Source organism: Varroa destructor, unplaced genomic scaffold, assembly GCF_002443255.2.
Source record: "Varroa destructor unplaced genomic scaffold, Vdes_3.0 BEIS01000002.1, whole genome shotgun sequence".
Classification (NCBI taxonomy): domain Eukaryota; kingdom Metazoa; phylum Arthropoda; class Arachnida; order Mesostigmata; family Varroidae; genus Varroa; species Varroa destructor.
Window position 1 is genome coordinate 10990887 of NW_019211455.1, and position 19381 is coordinate 11010267.

General features: G+C 44.4%; 1 protein-coding gene across 3 annotated transcripts in view; it reads left to right on the forward strand.

The window, feature by feature from the left end:
* Positions 1 to 19053, forward strand: part of LOC111245461 (homeobox protein DBX1-B-like) — a 37104-nt gene extending 18051 nt beyond the window's left edge. For 2 of the 3 annotated variants that reach the window (XM_022793850.2, XM_022793851.2), the window contains 4 exons: positions 15731 to 15817; positions 16445 to 16644; positions 17404 to 17550; positions 17739 to 19053. In XM_022793850.2, the coding sequence (XP_022649585.1) occupies positions 15731 to 15817; positions 16445 to 16644; positions 17404 to 17550; positions 17739 to 18041 (737 nt within the window). In that variant the 3' untranslated portion in view covers positions 18042 to 19053. The remainder of the gene's footprint in view (positions 1 to 15730; positions 15818 to 16444; positions 16645 to 17403; positions 17551 to 17738) is intronic. The other variant, XM_022793852.2, reaches the window with a different exon arrangement.
* The last annotated feature ends 328 nt before the right edge of the window (positions 19054 to 19381 follow it).

Consider the following 19381-nt stretch of genomic DNA (forward strand, 5'->3'; position numbering starts at 1 on the left):
ATGTCGGAAACGTTCTTTATTTTATGTTTGTCTTTGGCCTTATTCTTGCGCACTATTTTCTCAAGAAGGCGCCAGTTCCGCCACATTTGCTTTTATTTGCTAGAACAGAACTAACGCTTGTTGTTGTTTTGTCGCTACGGCTGTTGCAGTTTGGCTTTTTCGATGTACGTTTTGCCGTATTGCAACCCTACTCACTCGCGCAGGAGTTCCTGCCGCTGGTGACGCCCTAAACTATCCCACACAGCCTTTTAGCCGTCGAATACCCTTCAATGTCGTTGGCGATGTCTGGCCTATAGCGGCCGTAGAAACTTATTTGCTTCAGTTGCCATTGAGACCCCGTTCCGAGACGAGCAAGCTCAATGAAGGGGGCGAATGCCAATTGACGGAACCTTCGGCGGCCCGTCAGTTAGTGAGTGCCGCTTGCCACTCTAAGACGCGAATGTGCCGCTGTGTCCACGCATGCCAAGGCCTATCGGTGGGGTTGTTTTTCGCGGCAACTCCTTTTTTGGGGTTGTGGAGAAGTGAAACGGCTGTGAGCGGTGTAACAGCTGTCGTCGACGGAGCTCAGTTGCGCCCGTCCCCTGCCTGGCTTGGCGCCATTTCTTTGTCCATGTCCTAAGCGCGAAGGCAACATCAACGACGGCCGGTTATGGCGAGGCCGTCGACGACGAGAACGACCAAGTACCGCACAGAAATGATTCGGTTCAATAGAACATCAACGACGAAGCACGGGAGAGACATCGGAGAAACAGCAAAGCGAGCTTAACCCCAACCGATCGATCCGAAAATTGTCGAAAAACAAAACCAGACCTGCAAACCACATATACGCGTTCATATGGCACCTGCCAAACCAGCGCTACTACCTCTTTGCTTCGTTTCCTCCGCTCCCCTGAGCCCTCGAACTCTACCTCCATAAGCGCGCGCAGCCGAAATAAGTGTATTCTGTCCTTCGAAGCGCCGCCGCTTGCCCTCTATTCAAGATCCAGCCAGCAGTAGCCGTATGTGAAGCTGTCGCCCCTAACGCTGTTACTGCAGGGCCGCAGCGCCGACGCTGCGGGGCAATAAAACAAAGCAGGGAAGCAATGCCCATAACATCGATATTATGCCGCTCTCGTACGGCGGCAACATTTGCGGCTCTCGATGGAGTCTGACTGGAGGCCGAAACGCCGTAGCCTTCCTTTACCTAAAGAACAGTAGCCGCCATTGGAAAATGGGCGCTCTGAACATTATGGCCAGCTCAGGCGAGTCACATCATCATGACGTTGTTTTAAGGAGAGTGCACTAATACACATGTAGAAAGCTGAAACCGCTAGAAAACCAGTAAAGAGCCGCAAGAATAGGTCAGTTGTAAATGTAGCAGTGAACACTTATCTATATTGTAGATATGAAGGAAAACATCCAATGCATGCAAAAGCCATTTAGCAGCAAAAATATAGCTTACAGGAGCGACAGCTTTCTTCATTCGGGTTAGGTTTTTCTTGTATATCGTTATGTGCTATCGACAACAAAGGATACTTCTAAGGAGCTTAGCTAGTGATCGCACGTCTTATTGGAATGCTACGAAGAATTCGTTAGTGCAAGGAGTAGCTAACGAGCATCTATGACCAAGGAAAAAGGTTGGGCTTCTACTTGATAATTTTGCCATTTCACTAGAGCATTTGAGACCGGCATCCATGGCGTTCGGAAAATGCAAAATATTCTTCCGTAATTCAATCGTAGCCACAAAGCACGCCATTTCAGTATTTTCAACCCCGTAATCAGATGTTTCGTACCTGTTCTATATATATATCGTACCTATATATAGCGATAGACATGGTGGAATACAAGCATAATAATGCCCTTTAAGACAAAGAGAGCAGCCATATTGATTAAATAAGGCTTTTTTCAGTACGCAGCATCGTAAATTATAACTAGCACAGCCAGCACGAAAAAAAAAAATAACGAAAAGATGAGTTCGCTAAACTGGTGGCGCGCGTGATCCGCGCGGGCCGATTCGAACACCTGCAGACATGTCATCACCATTGCGTATCGCATTAGCGTATATATTTTCAAAGGCCAAAGTAACTATATTTAAACATATCTATTAAAACACACAGCCTTGCGAAAGTTAACTAATATCGATATACGGATCTGCATACAAATTAAGTTATGAAAGCAACTGAATCCCGACACTAAAATTGGTGCAGTCTTTTTTACGTTAAAAACCTTTATTGCCATTCATCCAGTGTCCATTCAGCAGGCTCAAACATATATCAGCTGACACCAAGGAACGACCTGACAATTCTTCGATACCCTTCGTTTTTCGTCTTACAAATAGTACGCGAACGCATAATCGTGGCAATAGTTGCAAACAGCTGACATAATGGCAGGCCATCCAGGCGCCACTCGACCGGGCCTGCATAACATTTGATTCGGTGTATCTTAAAGTGCAAAGAAACATGATTTTTGCTACAATTTATTATCCCATCGTTTGTTGCAACGTCGTCATTCAGGCCATTAGTCCTAGTGGCCGTCACCAATACGAGAGGCGTTATATAATACCAGGGTATGAATTTGTCTACAATTCTCGTCACGTCAAGCGAACGCGATTAACAGGCCGGCCCATTCAAGGTAAAACTGCCCTAGCCGGCTCGAAGTATCATGCAACCGATTGCAGGGTACATTTGCGGGGGTGGCCATAGGTGTGCATCAAGATGTACAGAGCAAGTCTCGCCAATGGCTATCAGAGTGGAAACGCCTATTGCGACTAACAGCACTGCCTCGCAAATAGATTAACAATAAAACAATCGACAAATGGCGCCAGCCGGCGCAACCGTTCCTTTGGAGCTATGGTGGCATAGCGTATATAGGCAGGCACTTTTGTAGGCGAAATTTCTCTTGCTCAGCGAGCTCGAAAAGCCCGTTGAGAGTATGGAGGCTACGGCAGGGTCCGGGTTTGAGCCGGTCGCGAAGATGGAAACTTGCGAACTGGCCTGGTAATATAGGATAGTGTCGAAAAAAGAAAGCAAAGGTAATCTACTTGTTCCTCGATTCGTTTCGACGACAAGTACATGGCCCAAGTCACGTGTTTGTCGCCGAAAAAAACCACTAATTATGAATGGGTTGATTAATGATAAATATTAAAATTGAACAGGTGTTAAACGTTTGACAATAGATTAATGCCGTATCGTATATTACGCTATACGTCTCATGGTCATCGTCTGTACGTTCAACAGACGCTGTTGATGGCCACCAAAACGGAAAAATACGTGACGCATAGCAGGTGACCTAGCCGGCCTAGGCTACCTTGCAAAGCAATGTTAGTCATTTCTTGATTCTTATGTCCATTGAGATTTTGCAAGCATATTTGATTATGTTCCACATAGCAGACGCGTACAAATAGGTTCCTGTAAGAAGTCGCTTGGTTTGTCTGATCACCGGTCTTTTCCATCAAACTTCTTACGAGTTTTCCTTAGTAAACTATCTCCGCTATGTGATACATTCCTTTTCATTGGTCAAACGCGGATTCATTGAAAGTTCTCGCACAACTGATTACACAAAATACCCAGTTCCATACACAGAGGCCGTGTTGTCTTTTCACGTCTGTGCGCCGTAGAAGGCGCATGAGGTCCTAATCAGGGCTGCTGCTGCAGTTGACGACGGCACTGGCTTAGCCCCCGTACAGGTACGACCTTGGGTCGACGAGCATCTACAAGGGAAAACTATAGCAGATCATCGATGAGATCAATATGTCTGCACTGACTGTTAGCGATGCCGGTGTACTCTTTTTGTCTTCAACTCTCTCTCTTGTTCCACGAAGGCGCTGTCCGTCATCTGTTCTGACATGTGTTATTTGAACGTAATCTATATACATACGTTGATTCAAGTACGCGAACTGGGTGTTGATAGGAAAATTTGCTTTGGGTGAGCCTATAATGACCTTTCGTTTTTTTGTAGCTATAATAGAGTTTACTACTTCTTTAACATCGCCATAACACGGAAAGGGATTGATAAATTGTATTTGAACTGTAGAACGCTCTCAGTGAAGTGGTCATCGGCGAATGTTCTGCGGGTCATCTATGCGTGTGTTGTATATACTATAAATGTAGTTGTACGTGTCCGCCACATCTTATACTAGTATCTGTTAGTCGACACCTAAATACGCTACTTTACTGCCATTGTAGCTAGAATAATAATCGAAGAAACGAAAAAAGGTGTATATCGATTCCATATATATATATATATATATATATTTTTAGGCCATCGCGAAAACCATTTTTGCGGCCCTTCTGCGTATATGAACCTATTTTACCAGAAACATTTAGGCCATCAGTTTCCCTGTGCAGTAAAATCTGAAGGAAATAGTAGGTCGACGACAGTTTAGCTGAAATCATTAACGCGAAATATCTGCCATGGTTAGAATAGTGAAACTCTGAATCAGGGGTCCTAAAGTATGGAACCGAGGTGACGAAATTACTAAAGCGCTTGGCTAATTTAATAGGTCTACTAAAATAAGATTATCAGGGTTATGAAAGTCTATAGAAGAAAATGAGATTGATGAAATTAGTGAAGGTAATGTAATGCCAATGCAAAATAGCAAGTTTGGCTTCAGAACTACAAGCTCGCTTTGACCGATTACATCGGATGCTGTCTGTTTTGTATGACTCGAACGAATCAGATGCGAGGAAGAGCTGAATCAGTGAAAAAATCTCGGTGCTCATTAGTAAACGTGAGTGGACAAGTCACATTTGTAGCGTTGTTTGTGTTAGGTAGGTCGAACGGCGACAGGCACATCGTCCTGTTTTACTTGCGAGTAAGTGATCCTGTTGTCCTTACTTAAGGTTGAAAGTGTACGATAGTAGTTCAGTCGGCCTAAATTGTACTAGTGGCCATGGTCTATTTATACCTGTGTATATATATAATTTAGTAAACCCATAGGTACCATTTGAGTGATAAATTCCGGGGATTGCTATTTTGAGCCTATCATGCGCATTTACCTGCCCTATATTAAGGGAGCGGAATACTTCTAATAAGTCGGAACTGCTTATTAAACTTGTTACCTTTAAAATCGACTAGAAGCTAAAAATATATTGGCCATATTTCAAATAACAATATTCATTGTTTTTTTCATTGTTATTAGGTAGCCGATAGCACTTAATAAAATATGTAGACAAAGACTGCTGCTTACGTACTCAGTCAGCCATCTTTAAAGCTTCGCAATAGTCATCCGCATTACAGAAACCTTTGTCAAAAATCGTATGCCTTAGATCACTTAGAGCTAGTTTGCTTAATATTTTTTAATAAGATTATTATTAACAGACAAGTTTTTGATGGCTATAGCCCACAGTTCAAGTGAATTAGAGACACTAATACTTCATATAGGAGTAGTCAGTCGTCATGTTTGCACCATCGACTCCAGCCCTGTTCTGCCTTTATTCATGTGGTCGCTAGATAGCGCATAAGAGGCAGGTCAGCCATTGCCTCTCTATGCAATGCCGATACGTGTACGTCTGTGCGTTACATTTTAGCGATGCTGACATGTGGCCGATTGACTAAATTCGAAGGAAAACCACGCCAATCGATATAAATTTCGACGAACGGTAGCTTTTCGTTCGATGCAGCGAACGGAAAAGCTCATCGCGATGGTTGTTGAAAAGAGCCACCAGACAATTACAGTGTTATGAAGGCAATATGTCGCCGACGAAAGATCGTCATCGTCGTCGAGTCGTACGTGCTCCGTGCGACAGGAAGCCCGGAAGCGCCGAGGCGCCACTGTGGGCAAAGATCCATGTGTTTACTCTTCAAAAAAGCAAGTCGTGCGAAGGATGTTTCTGATTACATTTTCAGTGGGTGGCGGTGAAGGCCTATTGAATCGAAATCATGAGCTAAACAGCTATGCCATCCTAAATCTGTCGAGGACAATTTTTATTTTAATAGGTTTCTCAGCGCGACTCACACGGAAACCATGTCGCGACAACGTCCGTTAGAAACATGACCGTGTGTCTATTTGACTCGAATCATCCTTACGTTCAAATCTATGCATATCCATAATACACAGTCAATTGTTTCCTCGATTTATGCGACCGCAATGCAGAGATCGAAGTCCAACAAGCGACCTATAGCCTTCTGTCTATCGATGGTACTCACGATTCCGAATTCACGTTGCCGAGACCTGGGAACGATACTAATACATATTGTTAAGAAGCGTGCGGTTCGAGTAATATAAAACCATTTATGTAAATCTATTTATTTTATCTGATATCCTCTTCTCGAAAGGTCGAAAGGGGTCTATGGACGACGCGAGTTGTTACGAAACGTATGGCGGATTCAATATGGATTGCATCGCGGAGCCCATCAGTTTGAAATAACATAGCAATCCTTATATTTGTAATTCCTCTATACCTATGAATACTAGCAGCTAGCTGAAGAGTGCATTTATTATCCATTCTTTACTCTATATATATACCATCTGCATCTACCAGTCGATCTAAATAATTCTAGCCTGGTCCACAGTGAGCTACTTGACATGTGACGTGGATAGGATACGGCTCTGATGCGTCTAATACGGAAGATGCATAAGCCATACCACAGCGTCGACTGCCAGTCACGTCATGGTCCCCCAGAACGGACGGCTGTTTTCGATATTGCAGACACTCTATAGAAGGTGGCCATTTAGCTATAGGCTCAACGTCTTTTAGGTCTTTTTCTTTGCTGTCCAAAATGAAAAGGTGAATCGGCCGAATAGAGATGATAAATATAGTACGTAAAACCAGCTGGAGATCTAGTTCAAGAATTAACGCTTCTTTTGACATACGCTCATTAAAAAATAACAAAATGATAAAGTAGCAAAAAAATCTAGCAGGGGTGTATTAGCGAGACACTGAATATGTCAAATGCGGCTATTTGTCGATACTTTGACAAAGCCGCCGAGGAGTCTGATCCTAGCGCGTATCGTGCGATTTGCCAATAGTAAACCTGTATGTATAATACTGAGAAAAGTACTAACTCGATATATAAACTACGACTACCTTAGACTCTTGCATAGACAAACTATATGGGCCACAGGGAACATTAGCATTTATACTTCACATACGCTGCGAAATTGTTACATTTAAGAGTCGAGCCTGAATTATGCTGGAACTAACTTGACAAAAGTATTTGATCATTAGCTGATCTTTTTCCCATAGCTACTAATACACATAGAGACATAATGTCTCCTGTTGAAAAAAAAACCTATGTACATCCACGTTGGTTTGGCAAAACTACTTTGCTATGTTCAGGTATCTCTGCTCAATTAGCCCTTATATTAACCAAACTACCCCCACCATCATTGACATTATAATGAGAGTCATCGCGCAATGTCACATATGTACATCATTCGTTTATCGATAGAAGTGTTCTTTTGAATCCGCTGCCTATATCTATCACAGCATTTCCGCTAAACCGTCCGCCGCTGTCACAACCTTCCTCGCCGCTGGAATCAACCAACCCCTGTCGGAGCCTCCTAAAATTTTCCGCCTCACAGCGATACTCGCCCGCCCTTCCCCGCCATGGCAAAGCATACTACATCTCGCAGTGCGGTTCAGTTCTCCGGCCGTACCGCGAGGCACTGAGCCATTAAGCGGCACCTAGCACAGCTGTGACTGAAGTGCTTAATATACACATCTCACACAGGCAAATACCTACATCTATAGAAGTGTACACGGACACTGCCGTCTAAGTAGCTCAGGTAAAAGAGGGGCGTGTTCACGGAAAGCTGACGGCTGTTTGGACGAACGGGCTGGCTGAGGCTTTTGCTGGCACAACTCCTCACTCTCGTTGAGCTACGGGCAAAACACCGTCGTAGCTCGACCGTTATTTCGCGGCATGCCGACCTCATCTCCCGGCCATACTGATGCCCCAGCTTCCTGTCTGGACCCGCCCGTCTTGCAAGAGTTGCAGGCATATTAGCGTGCGTTTGGCTCCCCCTCGACTGTGACATACGTACCCCTACGTCGTATCCTTGCGCCTTGGAACTCAGCACGTTCCTTGACTAGTAATCCCGCCGTTCTTCACATCCCTTAACCATCGTTACCCACGCTTCTGCTCAACCATTAACTTAGAATTCGTACGTGAGGGTGGCTACCAACGCAAGCTGACTCAGTTTGTTAGCCTCGTTTCAGGTTCGCTTCTGAACTGGGTCTATCTGAGCAAAGTCGTAAGGGGGAGAAAAGAACAAGTCGAAAAGAGGGATGAGCGTCGTTGAAAATAGCCTCGTCAGTGGCCTATCCTATGTTCTAATAGTTCGAATCACGCGTACCGCCCGTTTTATGTAATTGAAGGATGGGTACTCGGCGTTCAGTTTGGGCGGCTGGGTTATTTCGACAGGTACTTTACCTGCCGCAAAAAAGCAAGAATTAATATTTTCGTCGCCTGTATCAGGGGCAAATAATTCACTGAAATAGCAACGAGGCCACCTTTGGACGTTTGTCCTTCATCTCGAAAGCACACAAAGCTAGAGGCGACCGTTGCGGTAATCAGTTCAATTTTAAGCCAGTATATGCAATGTAAATGTTGGAGACCGCATAAGAGCTCTAATATCATCCCAAAAGATATAGGTTGGATTTTATGGCTAGAGATATCCTAAAGCGTAAAACAAGCCATGAGACCATTTTGCAGGAATGATAATAGCGATGATATATATATATATATATATATATATATATATATATATATATATATATATTGTTTTTTTGTGTACACAGGTTTACGCCATGAATTGTTTCAAAAGAAACGCGGATAGCCTAGTGGTAATCACAAAACTACAGGAGTTCGCTTCTTTCTGAAAATGATACCCTGTTGTTACATAATTAGGTTCGTCCTACAACAATGACATAGGCATAGTGGGGTGCGGGCCAGCATAGCCGTGTGGGCACGTCCCCACAACCGTCTCCTATGTAATCGAGAGGCATCTCTTAGGGCCACTTAGGACGGCGTGTCACCTCGTTTTTTGTCTGCCTTTTGTATGTTTTCCGTTGATTGAGAAAGGCGCAGCAGAAGCCACAGCGTCGGTTACAGCACCGCTATGCGTTCTATAGTCATTGACGAGGATGGAAGCTCGTGTGCGTGATGGAGTTTGATCTGAGACTCTTGGAGATGCGACAGCGGCGGCGCGCGCTATGCTCCAGCCTGCAATATCTAACACAATATATATACGCGCGTATATATACGGTGATTCCCTCTTTCCCCTTGAACCAACGCATTCCAGTCCACCATGCGTTCTCTGGCCGAGAAGGGGAAGCCGAACGGGGCTTTGAAGTATTAGTAGTTGAGGTTGCGTTTGTATCGTATGTGCAGGCAATAGACCCATCAACCGACACAAAGCACAACTGGATTGGCCTGCGGACCAGCTTATAGTCGCCGTGTGCAGGGCACACGGCCGCGACACTTCTCCATCATCAGCATCGTTACCGTCACAACCATTGATATAGTCAGCCAGGCAGTCTTTCGTTGTCCGCGAATAATCGGGGCATAGAAATGCAGATGATGCAATCGAAGAAGAAGATGGCTGCGGCAGTGCCTGAATGAAGGCGCTCGTCCGCCAGCGCCCCATCGAGCGAGCATCATACAGAAGCCGACAGCAAACGAGTACTCAAGTGCCGCTTGCTCGTTCGCTGTATGGCAGTGATGCCAGCTGCGAACCATCTGACTGCTGCAGACCCCTCTCTATCTTTGTGTCTTTTTGTCCTCGTTGACGTAACCGGCCCCAGAACCCTCGCCCCTCAACGTATGGGTCGTTCTACTAAGTTCGCCTGCTGCTGCAGCCGTGGCTGGATAACCAGATCTGCGCGGAGTTGGCGGTGGCGCGATTATTCGCTCAAAATATTCGGCCAGGTCTGCGAGCTGTCGGAACAGTCTTACGATGAGGAATCGCTGCAAGTGCGAGGAGGGAGGGGGTTACTTCAACTCGGAAAGTCACTCGCCCATTAGCCGACCACCGCACGGCGTACTATGCTGCGGCGCCCGCATAGCATTTACTAGACCCCTGCGATTGCCCCACTACCTCCGTTCTAGAATACTGACTACCGACTAAGGTGAAGTGACTTGAGGTGAAGTAAGTTGAGCTGATGCAAGCGCAGCCCCGAGGAGTGGGGATGGGAACAAGACGACAGGCCGGGCAGCTGGGTACATTGATAGGTAACTAGGTAGGGAGGTAGAGCGAAACAACGCTGCCGTTCATCGACCGGTTCGTCGCGACGAATTAGTTGTACCCCATAGCCAGCAGACCTAGTCATGCCTGCAGTGGCTTAAGGCTCACAGATGTTACCACATAGGAAGACACACATACACACACGATGGTACAGTACATCTGTGCCTAACACTACCCAGCGTATATTTCGCTGTGAGGGTCGCATATGTGTCAGTTCCACGTGACGTCTTCAACGAGGCAATGCGCATAACCGCATTGAAGCCGAAAAGCTCCGCGTGCCTTTTCTCTCTCCTCTCAGATGAACCCGTGAACAGGGGTATCTAGTGACGAGTTATGAATCGAATTGCTCGAAGACAGTTTATAATACCACGGCGATTTTAATCAGATCACAATGGTAAACGCGTAGGCAGACTGTGGCACGCAGACAGTTTAGTCAAACTGTCACCATTCGTGACCGAAACGTTTCGATCTTCTGTTAATTTCTCTTAATAATGATGTTACTTGATGTCTCTCCGTCGCTGGCCCTTTCGTTGCGGTTGCCGCTGGTAAAACGGGGCTATCTTCTATCCAACGAGCAAAGTAACTTAGCTATCTACAACATCAAAAATATAGTCGACATAAATTTAGCGGAATCTAGCGGAAGACCATAAAAATTTTCGTCGTCAGCACAAGGGCGCGCTGACGACTTTTTCGCCCCATGTACTGCGCCTGAAGAGGGCGTCTTATATTTGACGAGTAGTTTTTTTACGAAAGGCTCACCTGACGCGTAGAAGCACATCGCTGGCCCGGCGTTAAGCAGTAGCAGACGTGGTAGGTCGCATTGGGTTCTTAAAGGCGCGGCAGTGAGGGCGGATCATGTACTGTTTTCGGGTCGACTGACTAGCAGAAAAAATCATCAGAAGCCAATTTGTAATGCTACCATCATGCGTAAAGTTACCTATTCTGTATGTGTGTCTAGTAAATAGACAAGAGTGCAGTTACAAATTTCTAGATAGACAACGAATAGTTTAGGTTTAAGCAGTACTTCCTTCAACTAGAGGCCTGCTTTATTTTCAGATCAGATGCCTACTTTTCTTTAAACTGGAAAATGAAATGAAGCATAAATTTATGACGTTTCGATTTCACATAACAATAGACTAGCTTTTGATTTTGTATTATTTTTATACGTTGCGTTTCAACATGGCGTAATAGTACAGTTTGTACCTCAATTAATTTACATAGCATTGCTTCAAGTAACTGTATAAGTAATAAATAAGCTGGATAAAATACAATTTTAGGTAATTTTTCATTTTTTCTATTGTCTAGACATTAAGCGGACAGTCAGAGCATCAATACGCTCTTTTCCTGACCTAAACTAGTTATCATGCATCTCCCAAGAATGGTAAGCAGACGCGCTACTCCCGCACCATTTAGCAGACGTAGCTTGACAAATCCAACGGATGTTTTGCACCAGATTAACTGTAGAAAAAGCTTTGCCGTCAATTTCAAAATAATATTCAGATATTTTGTCTAGTAGTTCAGTACCACTATTTTTCGATAAGGACGATGGTGACGGTTGTTATGATTCGTTTTTTTTTTTTTTTTTTTTTTTACCTAAAAAGCTGTAAAAATACGTTTCTTTGCCAAAAAATAAACTACACAATAATAGAAAGACCACAGAATTTTTCTTCACTAGATTTATGTAAAAAAAAAGTTACACATTTACCATGTGAACAACAATACGGAAGATTTAGTTAAAAAGTTTCGTCTCTACATTAGCCTAAGTTAGACATTCAACAAACTTCATAGGAAACAAATATATTTTTGTTTGTCCTAAGTTTCACTTTTAAAAACGCGATAATAAAGCTAATGCTATATATCCACTGGCTTCGACCCTGGACCGAACATTGGCAAATTTAACTATTGAATATGAACAATAAGCATTCGAACTAAAGGGTGAACTTAAAACCAGACCTACTTAATTTGTACATCTTCGTCGAGTTAGAACACTTCAATAACGGATTTACTTGAATAAATATAGCCAATTTCCAGATCTTCACTTTTTTTTTTTAACGCGTCACGTATAGATAACAGTAGAGCTCACTTTTAAAGCGAGCCCAAAGGCCCATATCGACCGTCTACCTATCCTCTGTACAGAATACATATGTACAGCTTTTTCTCCTAATTGCCGCCTTTGTCGGCAGTCTTTGCGGGTCGCCTGGCGACTAACCCCTTGAAAGGGTCCAATACTCAGAACAACAGCGTTTCGAATATCCCGCGCAACCGTGTTGCCCCTCACCCTTTATATTCCCCTTCCCCTACCGCGGGCGCATAGCACAACAGCCGCAGAATTAAGTACACAAAACCAAAGTATCAGGCCAAAAGCGACGTGGCGTGTTGCCGGACTGTCATTTAAGAGAGGAAGCTCAGAACAAGTACAGAACTATTTATGGGATCGCGGCATGGGGCTCCCAGACAGAGGAGCGCGCGGTACCATTTGTGTCGTATTTCTCGCCAGCGGAGCCGTTCAGCCAGCGAGAGTGGAGCGAAGCTGCCGGTTCCATGAGCCGTATTAGTCGCCGTGGTCGCAGTAACCACCACTACGACCGCGGTTAGGCAGCCGACTAAGGCAGACCTGCAAGTGACAGTTCGGAAGAGGTTAATGGGCCCCTCAACCACCGCAAAAATAAACTCGCATCAGCTTCTCTCTGGGGTGCATTGCGCTGTCAGCTTCGCTTAGACCTCTGCCGGCCCCTGCTCCGAAGCAGGAAATGGACACTTCTCTAGGCACATCTCCCCTCTTTACTTCTTTTTCTATCTCAGCTTTTATCGTTCTTGTGTCCTAGCTTTCGCATAGACTTTTTTTGCTCCCTTTCTCGCTTCCATTTTGTCCTTGTTGGGCTGTAACCCGCTTGTTTCTGAGCCTCTCAGAGTGTCCCAGTGCTGTGACCATGCTCCTGTTTTACCCATGGTCGTCTCAACATTTAGCCCATTTCTACTTGCTTTTGTTCTAAATCGTTTTGCGTTGCTGACGACGAAAAAGCAGGCGTTTGAGTAAGGACGAGGCGCACTAGTGGGTTAGCAGCACAAGTGGAGAACAGCAGAGCAGCCAAAAGGAAGACTCCCTTTCGGAGTCGTGGCCTCGCGGGGGATTTCTATGCATCCGTACCACGCACACGGGACCAATGTGCCGGGAAGCGTCGTCCATTCTCTGTAGGCGATTGTCTACCGAAGTTGCAACAAAACTAAGAATCCCAAGCCCGGGCTAAGAGAACCGTCCGCCCAACTGGCCGACCGACAAACGAACGAATTTGCATTCACTTCTACCACGAGTTTGTCCAATGAGAAGCTCTGTAAAGCGTAATTGTTCTAATAGTAGTACGACTAGTGCGTACCTCTGGCGAAATTCTAACACAAGACTTCCTTTCCGCTCTGTCCCCGTCTCCCCACGAAAGTGATGAACAATTCTAGTTAAGCTGTAGTAATGTTGGTTGGGATCGAGCAAAAACAACAAGGCCGTGAGATTGCATTAAGGTTTGCCAGGGCTTATCTTTAAAGAGCGGACGGTTTTGATTTTGTGCATTTGCATCCAAAAAGTATTCAGGCTCTGCTTGTACGTGCGAGTCGTACAAGCCCAGCCGATGGAAAAAAGGGAACCCACTTCTTTTGCTGGGATACATGCGAGTGATTTCGCGGTAGTTAGTTGCTCTTACCACATGGCTAAGAGAATGGCAACAATCGTTTTACAAACAGCTGAAATAGGACAATCAGGTGCTAACCAACGATCGACGTCGACGGTTGCGGATATAAAGATTTTTTAAATCCGCATTTCATTCTCACATCCATTGTTCGTTGGTACGGTTTTCTCCCCTTTCTTCTAGGACAGAGCTTCTTGGTGGCGTCTGATTTACCAACAGTGGCTGAAACGAACACAGCCTCACCCCTAAGGCCAATCTAGGCCACTAGATAATACAAATTTGCAACTATCGCTTCTGAGCTTCATCGTGTCGTACTTCCTGTTTGCTGTCCGTCGATCTATTCGAACGTTGAAACGCGTCCACATTTAGGAGTGAAAGATAGGTCAGCTAGCACGGAACCTTTAAGCACATTTTTATCATATCGTATTTGAAATCGGTGACAGATTTCGATAGATTGGGGGTTTTCGGAGGCCTTAACGACTGTGCGCCATTGCTGTCTAAAGCAGCATCCCAAGGTATACTGCAGATTAAACTGCTGAACATATTTAAAATTTAAGTAAACGCGGAAGATTTACATATTTAAATTGACACCTAAACAAATTAGGTATGATGATCAGACAGTCACCATATGTTTAATTTTAATTCAAAAGGGTAGCTCGTATATGTTGCTTGTGAACGTACTAACTATTGAACGAACGGGTATCTTAACGCCGTTATTGAATCTCCATTTGATCTTGCCACAGTGATGTTAGTATCGTACTTCTAAAATCGAAATATAATTCATATCCCGCACCGAAGGTGGCCACAAAAAAGTGATACATACCCCTTCAGTAACGTCAGTATCATCGCCTGCGTGATTATCTATCTATAGGGTTTTGTAACTTCCTTGCTTTCGGGTTGTCATGTTCTGGGTATGTTCAGTGACGCGTCACTCGGGGTCTGGCTCTCGAATTTTCCATCCGGCTCGGTCTGCAGAAACAAGCATACACTGAGATTGAGAAAGCGGGAGCCCGTATCGAATATTGTGGTTGTCAATATGGCTCCGCGCGGAAAGTCGGAGGTTTTGGGATACTGGTGGGTTTTGGTATTATCGAAAAGTAATTGAGCTCATCGTTTGCTCGTTGCCTGCCATCGCTGCGCCGCAGCGACCACAAATGCGGCCACGACTACCCCAGAGGAGTTGGACTCTGCCTGCAGCAGAACCAACGCAGTTTGTAGGCGATATTGCCTGCTCCATCCTCCGGCCGCTCATTCATATCGCGTTTATTCGCCTCTTCCCTGTTCGTCGCAGCTTTTATTTTCGCCCTATTCCGCGCCCCCTTAGCCCCCCCAGGATACCAGACTTCAGAAACAAACAGCTAAAGAAGCCGCCAGTTGGCCCCCGACTGTGGAAGTCCCACTCCAGCCCATTGGAACTACTTGTTTTACTTCAAATTTTAGCCAAAAAAAGCCCGAAGGTGCGTTCAGCCAGAAAATACTATTACGCCATGTTGGCGTATTCGCTCAGTGGAAAAAAAAAGTCAACGATTGACCTACTATCGCATGTTTAGGATATGTGCACCGGCATAAACGCATTGCTAATGCACAGTTTTGTCTATAAGAAAAAACTAAGCATGAGACACGACTAGTGGATCTATTAGATGTAGGCATGCAAACGATCTTTGTTGTACTTACATGTTATTCTCAAGCTGGAAGAAGCTTCTTACCAGCACATGTCGCTCAGGCTTGATTGTCAAACGCCGTTCTTTAATATAGCAGAAAGTTACAAATGTACCTGGAGAGTTTCCTCATTGAACATAATAACGTAACAGATATTTCTAATATTATTTCATACTTTTCCCGTCAGCCCACTAATGAAAGATCGCATTACGTTTTGCGTTTCCAGAAGTGAGTCTGGATAGTTTGTACTATTTGAATATGATGCAAGGAGCTGCGTCCGGTACAGGACTTGCAAGTCCTGCAACACAACCTGGTAAGTAAAACATCAGAGTCATACACTTTTCTGCTGCTAATAGTCAGCTTCTGCTGAAATAGTGATCAGTTGTGGTCAGTTTTTCGTATTGACTCTCTACTCGACCTCGCCGCGTACTTCATATCATTTAAGCAGCGCCATGTGAAGGAGAACTACTTTGAGCTAATCATTTTCCTTATTTGATTAGGTTCTGCATGATAATAACTGAAAAGGATTTTATATAACTATTCGTAAGTTGCTATTGTGATAACTAAATTTCTGTTACTCCGATGGGACAAAGCTCCGAGAACATTGCTTTGTTCCTCAGGCTCGACATTTTGATAAAGATAAAAGTAAACTATGTAAGATAAATAATGCAGCCCGTATCACGCAGGACCTTTGTTGGTAAATTAGTGTATCTGTCATAATGGATCATGTCTACTTTCGTGTCGGGTATCTATGATTATCATTACACTCCTGTCAATATTTATGTAGTTCAGGTACTATGTACATACAGTCTACGTAATAACCGGTACGGGTAATAAACAAGAACACTACAGCGGTCTCTCCAGGTGAGAAATGATAAGTAGGACGCCTAGAGGTCCACAAAGAAAAGCAACTCTCAGTTCGTATCTGTGTTTCTGGTAGTTGTTCACCCCTTTGCAATGAACACAGGCTCGTTCTCGTGGACGGCTGCCCGTGGTAAGCCACGTAGGGGCATGATGCGGAGAGCAGTATTCTCGGATCAACAACGGCAGGGCCTAGAGAAGAGGTTTCAGATACAGAAGTACATCTCTAAGCCGGACCGGAGGAAGCTTGCCGAGAAGCTGGGGCTCAAGGATTCACAGGTACATTTGTAAAGCCGAACCTTTTCTTGCTTTTACCTGCTTATTGATCCGGTTCTCAGCTCTGCTCGCTTTGATCTGCTGCAGTATATTATATAGTTCATGTAAAGAAGGGTGTGTGGGGCTTCTCTTTTTAGCGTACAGTCGATCTCAGTAATCAGCGGAGCTATGGTGACATAATCAGGAACGCGTTACCAGTTACGTATTAATTAGTCTAAATCAAAGGACATGTGAATATAAAGCAAAGTAACAGTCGCGAACGTCCTCTGTATTAAACAATATACAAAAAGTCGTGTTTATTCCGTAGCGAAATGAAATAGAAAATTTCCACTGTCAACTAAAGCTTATGGCATGTTTCAACGAGACGATGCTGACTGACAAAGTGCGAAGAATAGAGAAACAGGCAATGAACGACTGAATATAGCTCGTCTTTCCGCTGTCTCGGCTGAAGGCCAAGCCCTTGAAAATACTATACTTTGAGACAAAATAGGGCTGATGATACAAAGTTATTAAAGCGAATCATGTTTAGTTCGCCTCACCGGGGCAATAAATTATCCGACCATTAAACGCGAACAGTGAAAGCGGCTTAACTGTTATAAGGTTTCTCGTTCATTATCATTTGCTGTTATTTTTGTGTTAATATTAAGCAACTGTGTTTTCACTCTCTTTGACCCGATATTGCTATGGTATCCGTGTATGCAAAATGTAAAAAACTACACACATCATACTGATATAGCCTATAATACTCGTCGGGCTCTTCAGGTGAAGATCTGGTTCCAAAATCGTCGGATGAAGTGGCGCAACTCAAAGGAACGCGAGTTGTTGTCTTCGGGCGGCTCTCGTGAGCAGACATTGCCCACCAAACGAAACCCTAACCCGGACCTATCAGATCCAAAACCAGTAAATCCTGTGTGTATCCCACGCTATATTAATAATCGTAGCTAACGACCGCATTTAAAATATTCGTTCTATTTTGATGCAGTATTATAACCTTTCCTATCAGATTTATTATTATAGAATATTAGTAGTAATTATGACACGAAATAGTTCCTCTTTTACGAGTGTCTTAACTATGATTTGTTCCGCGGCTTCTTCAGCATGTCTCGCCTTCACCGGTCGTTCCCGTTCCGCTGGTGCCGTCACCCCCGGGCGCTGGCCTGGGACCCCAGTCTCTTCCACAGTCGTTGGCGATCCCCAAACGGCTATTGGGAACGCCAGCGCCCCCACCTTCGGAGGGCCCGGACTCCCCGGGAGCCTTCATCGAACCGGGCAGAGAAGAGGTACCAGCGTTCCATCGGTCACCCGATGCTCCTTCACCTTCCGAAGCGACGACAACAACGCCAGTGTCCACAGCATCAGTCGTCACTCCTACGCACTTTCACTTAAATACACTCAGTTGAAATAAAGGCCGCATTGTCGGCCAAATAATTATGGGGTTTTAGGAGGATAATTGGACATAAGTGGGTGCCAAACCTGTTTAAGTAATTTTTGCTAATAAGTTCACACAGATAATGTTTAGCCTGGGATGAATCTGGGGTGGCGTTGAGGGGTAGTGGAGGTTTATGGCGACAGCAACAACCCGGAAGAAGACTTGGCCAGCGATGTAACGTGGACACAACACACGTTTCGCCTTGCTGCTATTTACCATATACAGAGAAAGCGAACCAGTAAGGACGGCAAGTGACAGTGTACGGCACGGTCGACTCTTGTTCATCATGGTTTTTTAGATATTTTCAACAGGATCGAGGTTTTTTCTATATTTGGATTTGTAGAAATGTAACAAACACTCACGGACACCACCATCACTTGAAACGCGAGCATGAGAGACACAAGTATAATAACACGTTCACTATACTTTAATATAACCTTATCTAAATATGATAAAGGCACACAGTATATATTAATATTCCCTAAGCTGCTACGATGGTAAGAGCAAATTGTAACCTCTGATAGAAAAAGAAGGCACTCCGGGAACAAACTGAAAAACATGTCCTACTGACTCACAAGTGCGTTTTTGTATAAAGCCAGCAGAAGTGTCAATCGTCACAATATATGATAGATTAGAGAAAGTAGTGGGGAACGCATCGACTACGCGCTGCGGTACGGCGAGCGACGCATGGAAGGAAAAATGAACAGTACTAACTATACATAACCATAACAATAACAAATAAGAGCAAAACAAATAAATGAAGAAAAACAGCAGAATATGTAATGCTATAGAAGGAGACAGAACACACGATAAAAGTGTGATCGAAGTATCGCTTTAGCGTATTGAGAACGCCTCAAATGCTAGCATATGATCAATCGGGGTAAAGGCGCTGCGGCAGGGAAAAAGCGAACAGAAATTGAATAACAACGTTGGCAAAACAAATGGGAAAGATAATAAAATTGTAAAAAGGACCGTAAATGAGAGCCTGTTGTTTTCCATTTGTGATAAAGTCGTGGTCAGGAGCAAATGGCGACGAGCAGTAAGAGCTTCACGGTAATTCCACGCGGTGTTCGAAACTGTTGAATAACAACGCCTTCGAGCTCGTTGAATAAATACCACTTTTAAAAATGCCGCCACCGTTGCCGGTCAGAAGAAAGACGCAGTTACGACGGTGAGTGCATTCCAATAGACATCTTGAACCGACAAGTAATAACAGGTTTAAAGCATACGAACTATGAACGATCAGAAGATAAGCCAAAATTAACCAATAAGTTATTTGATGGCCTTGTAAAAATGGATACAACTAAAAAG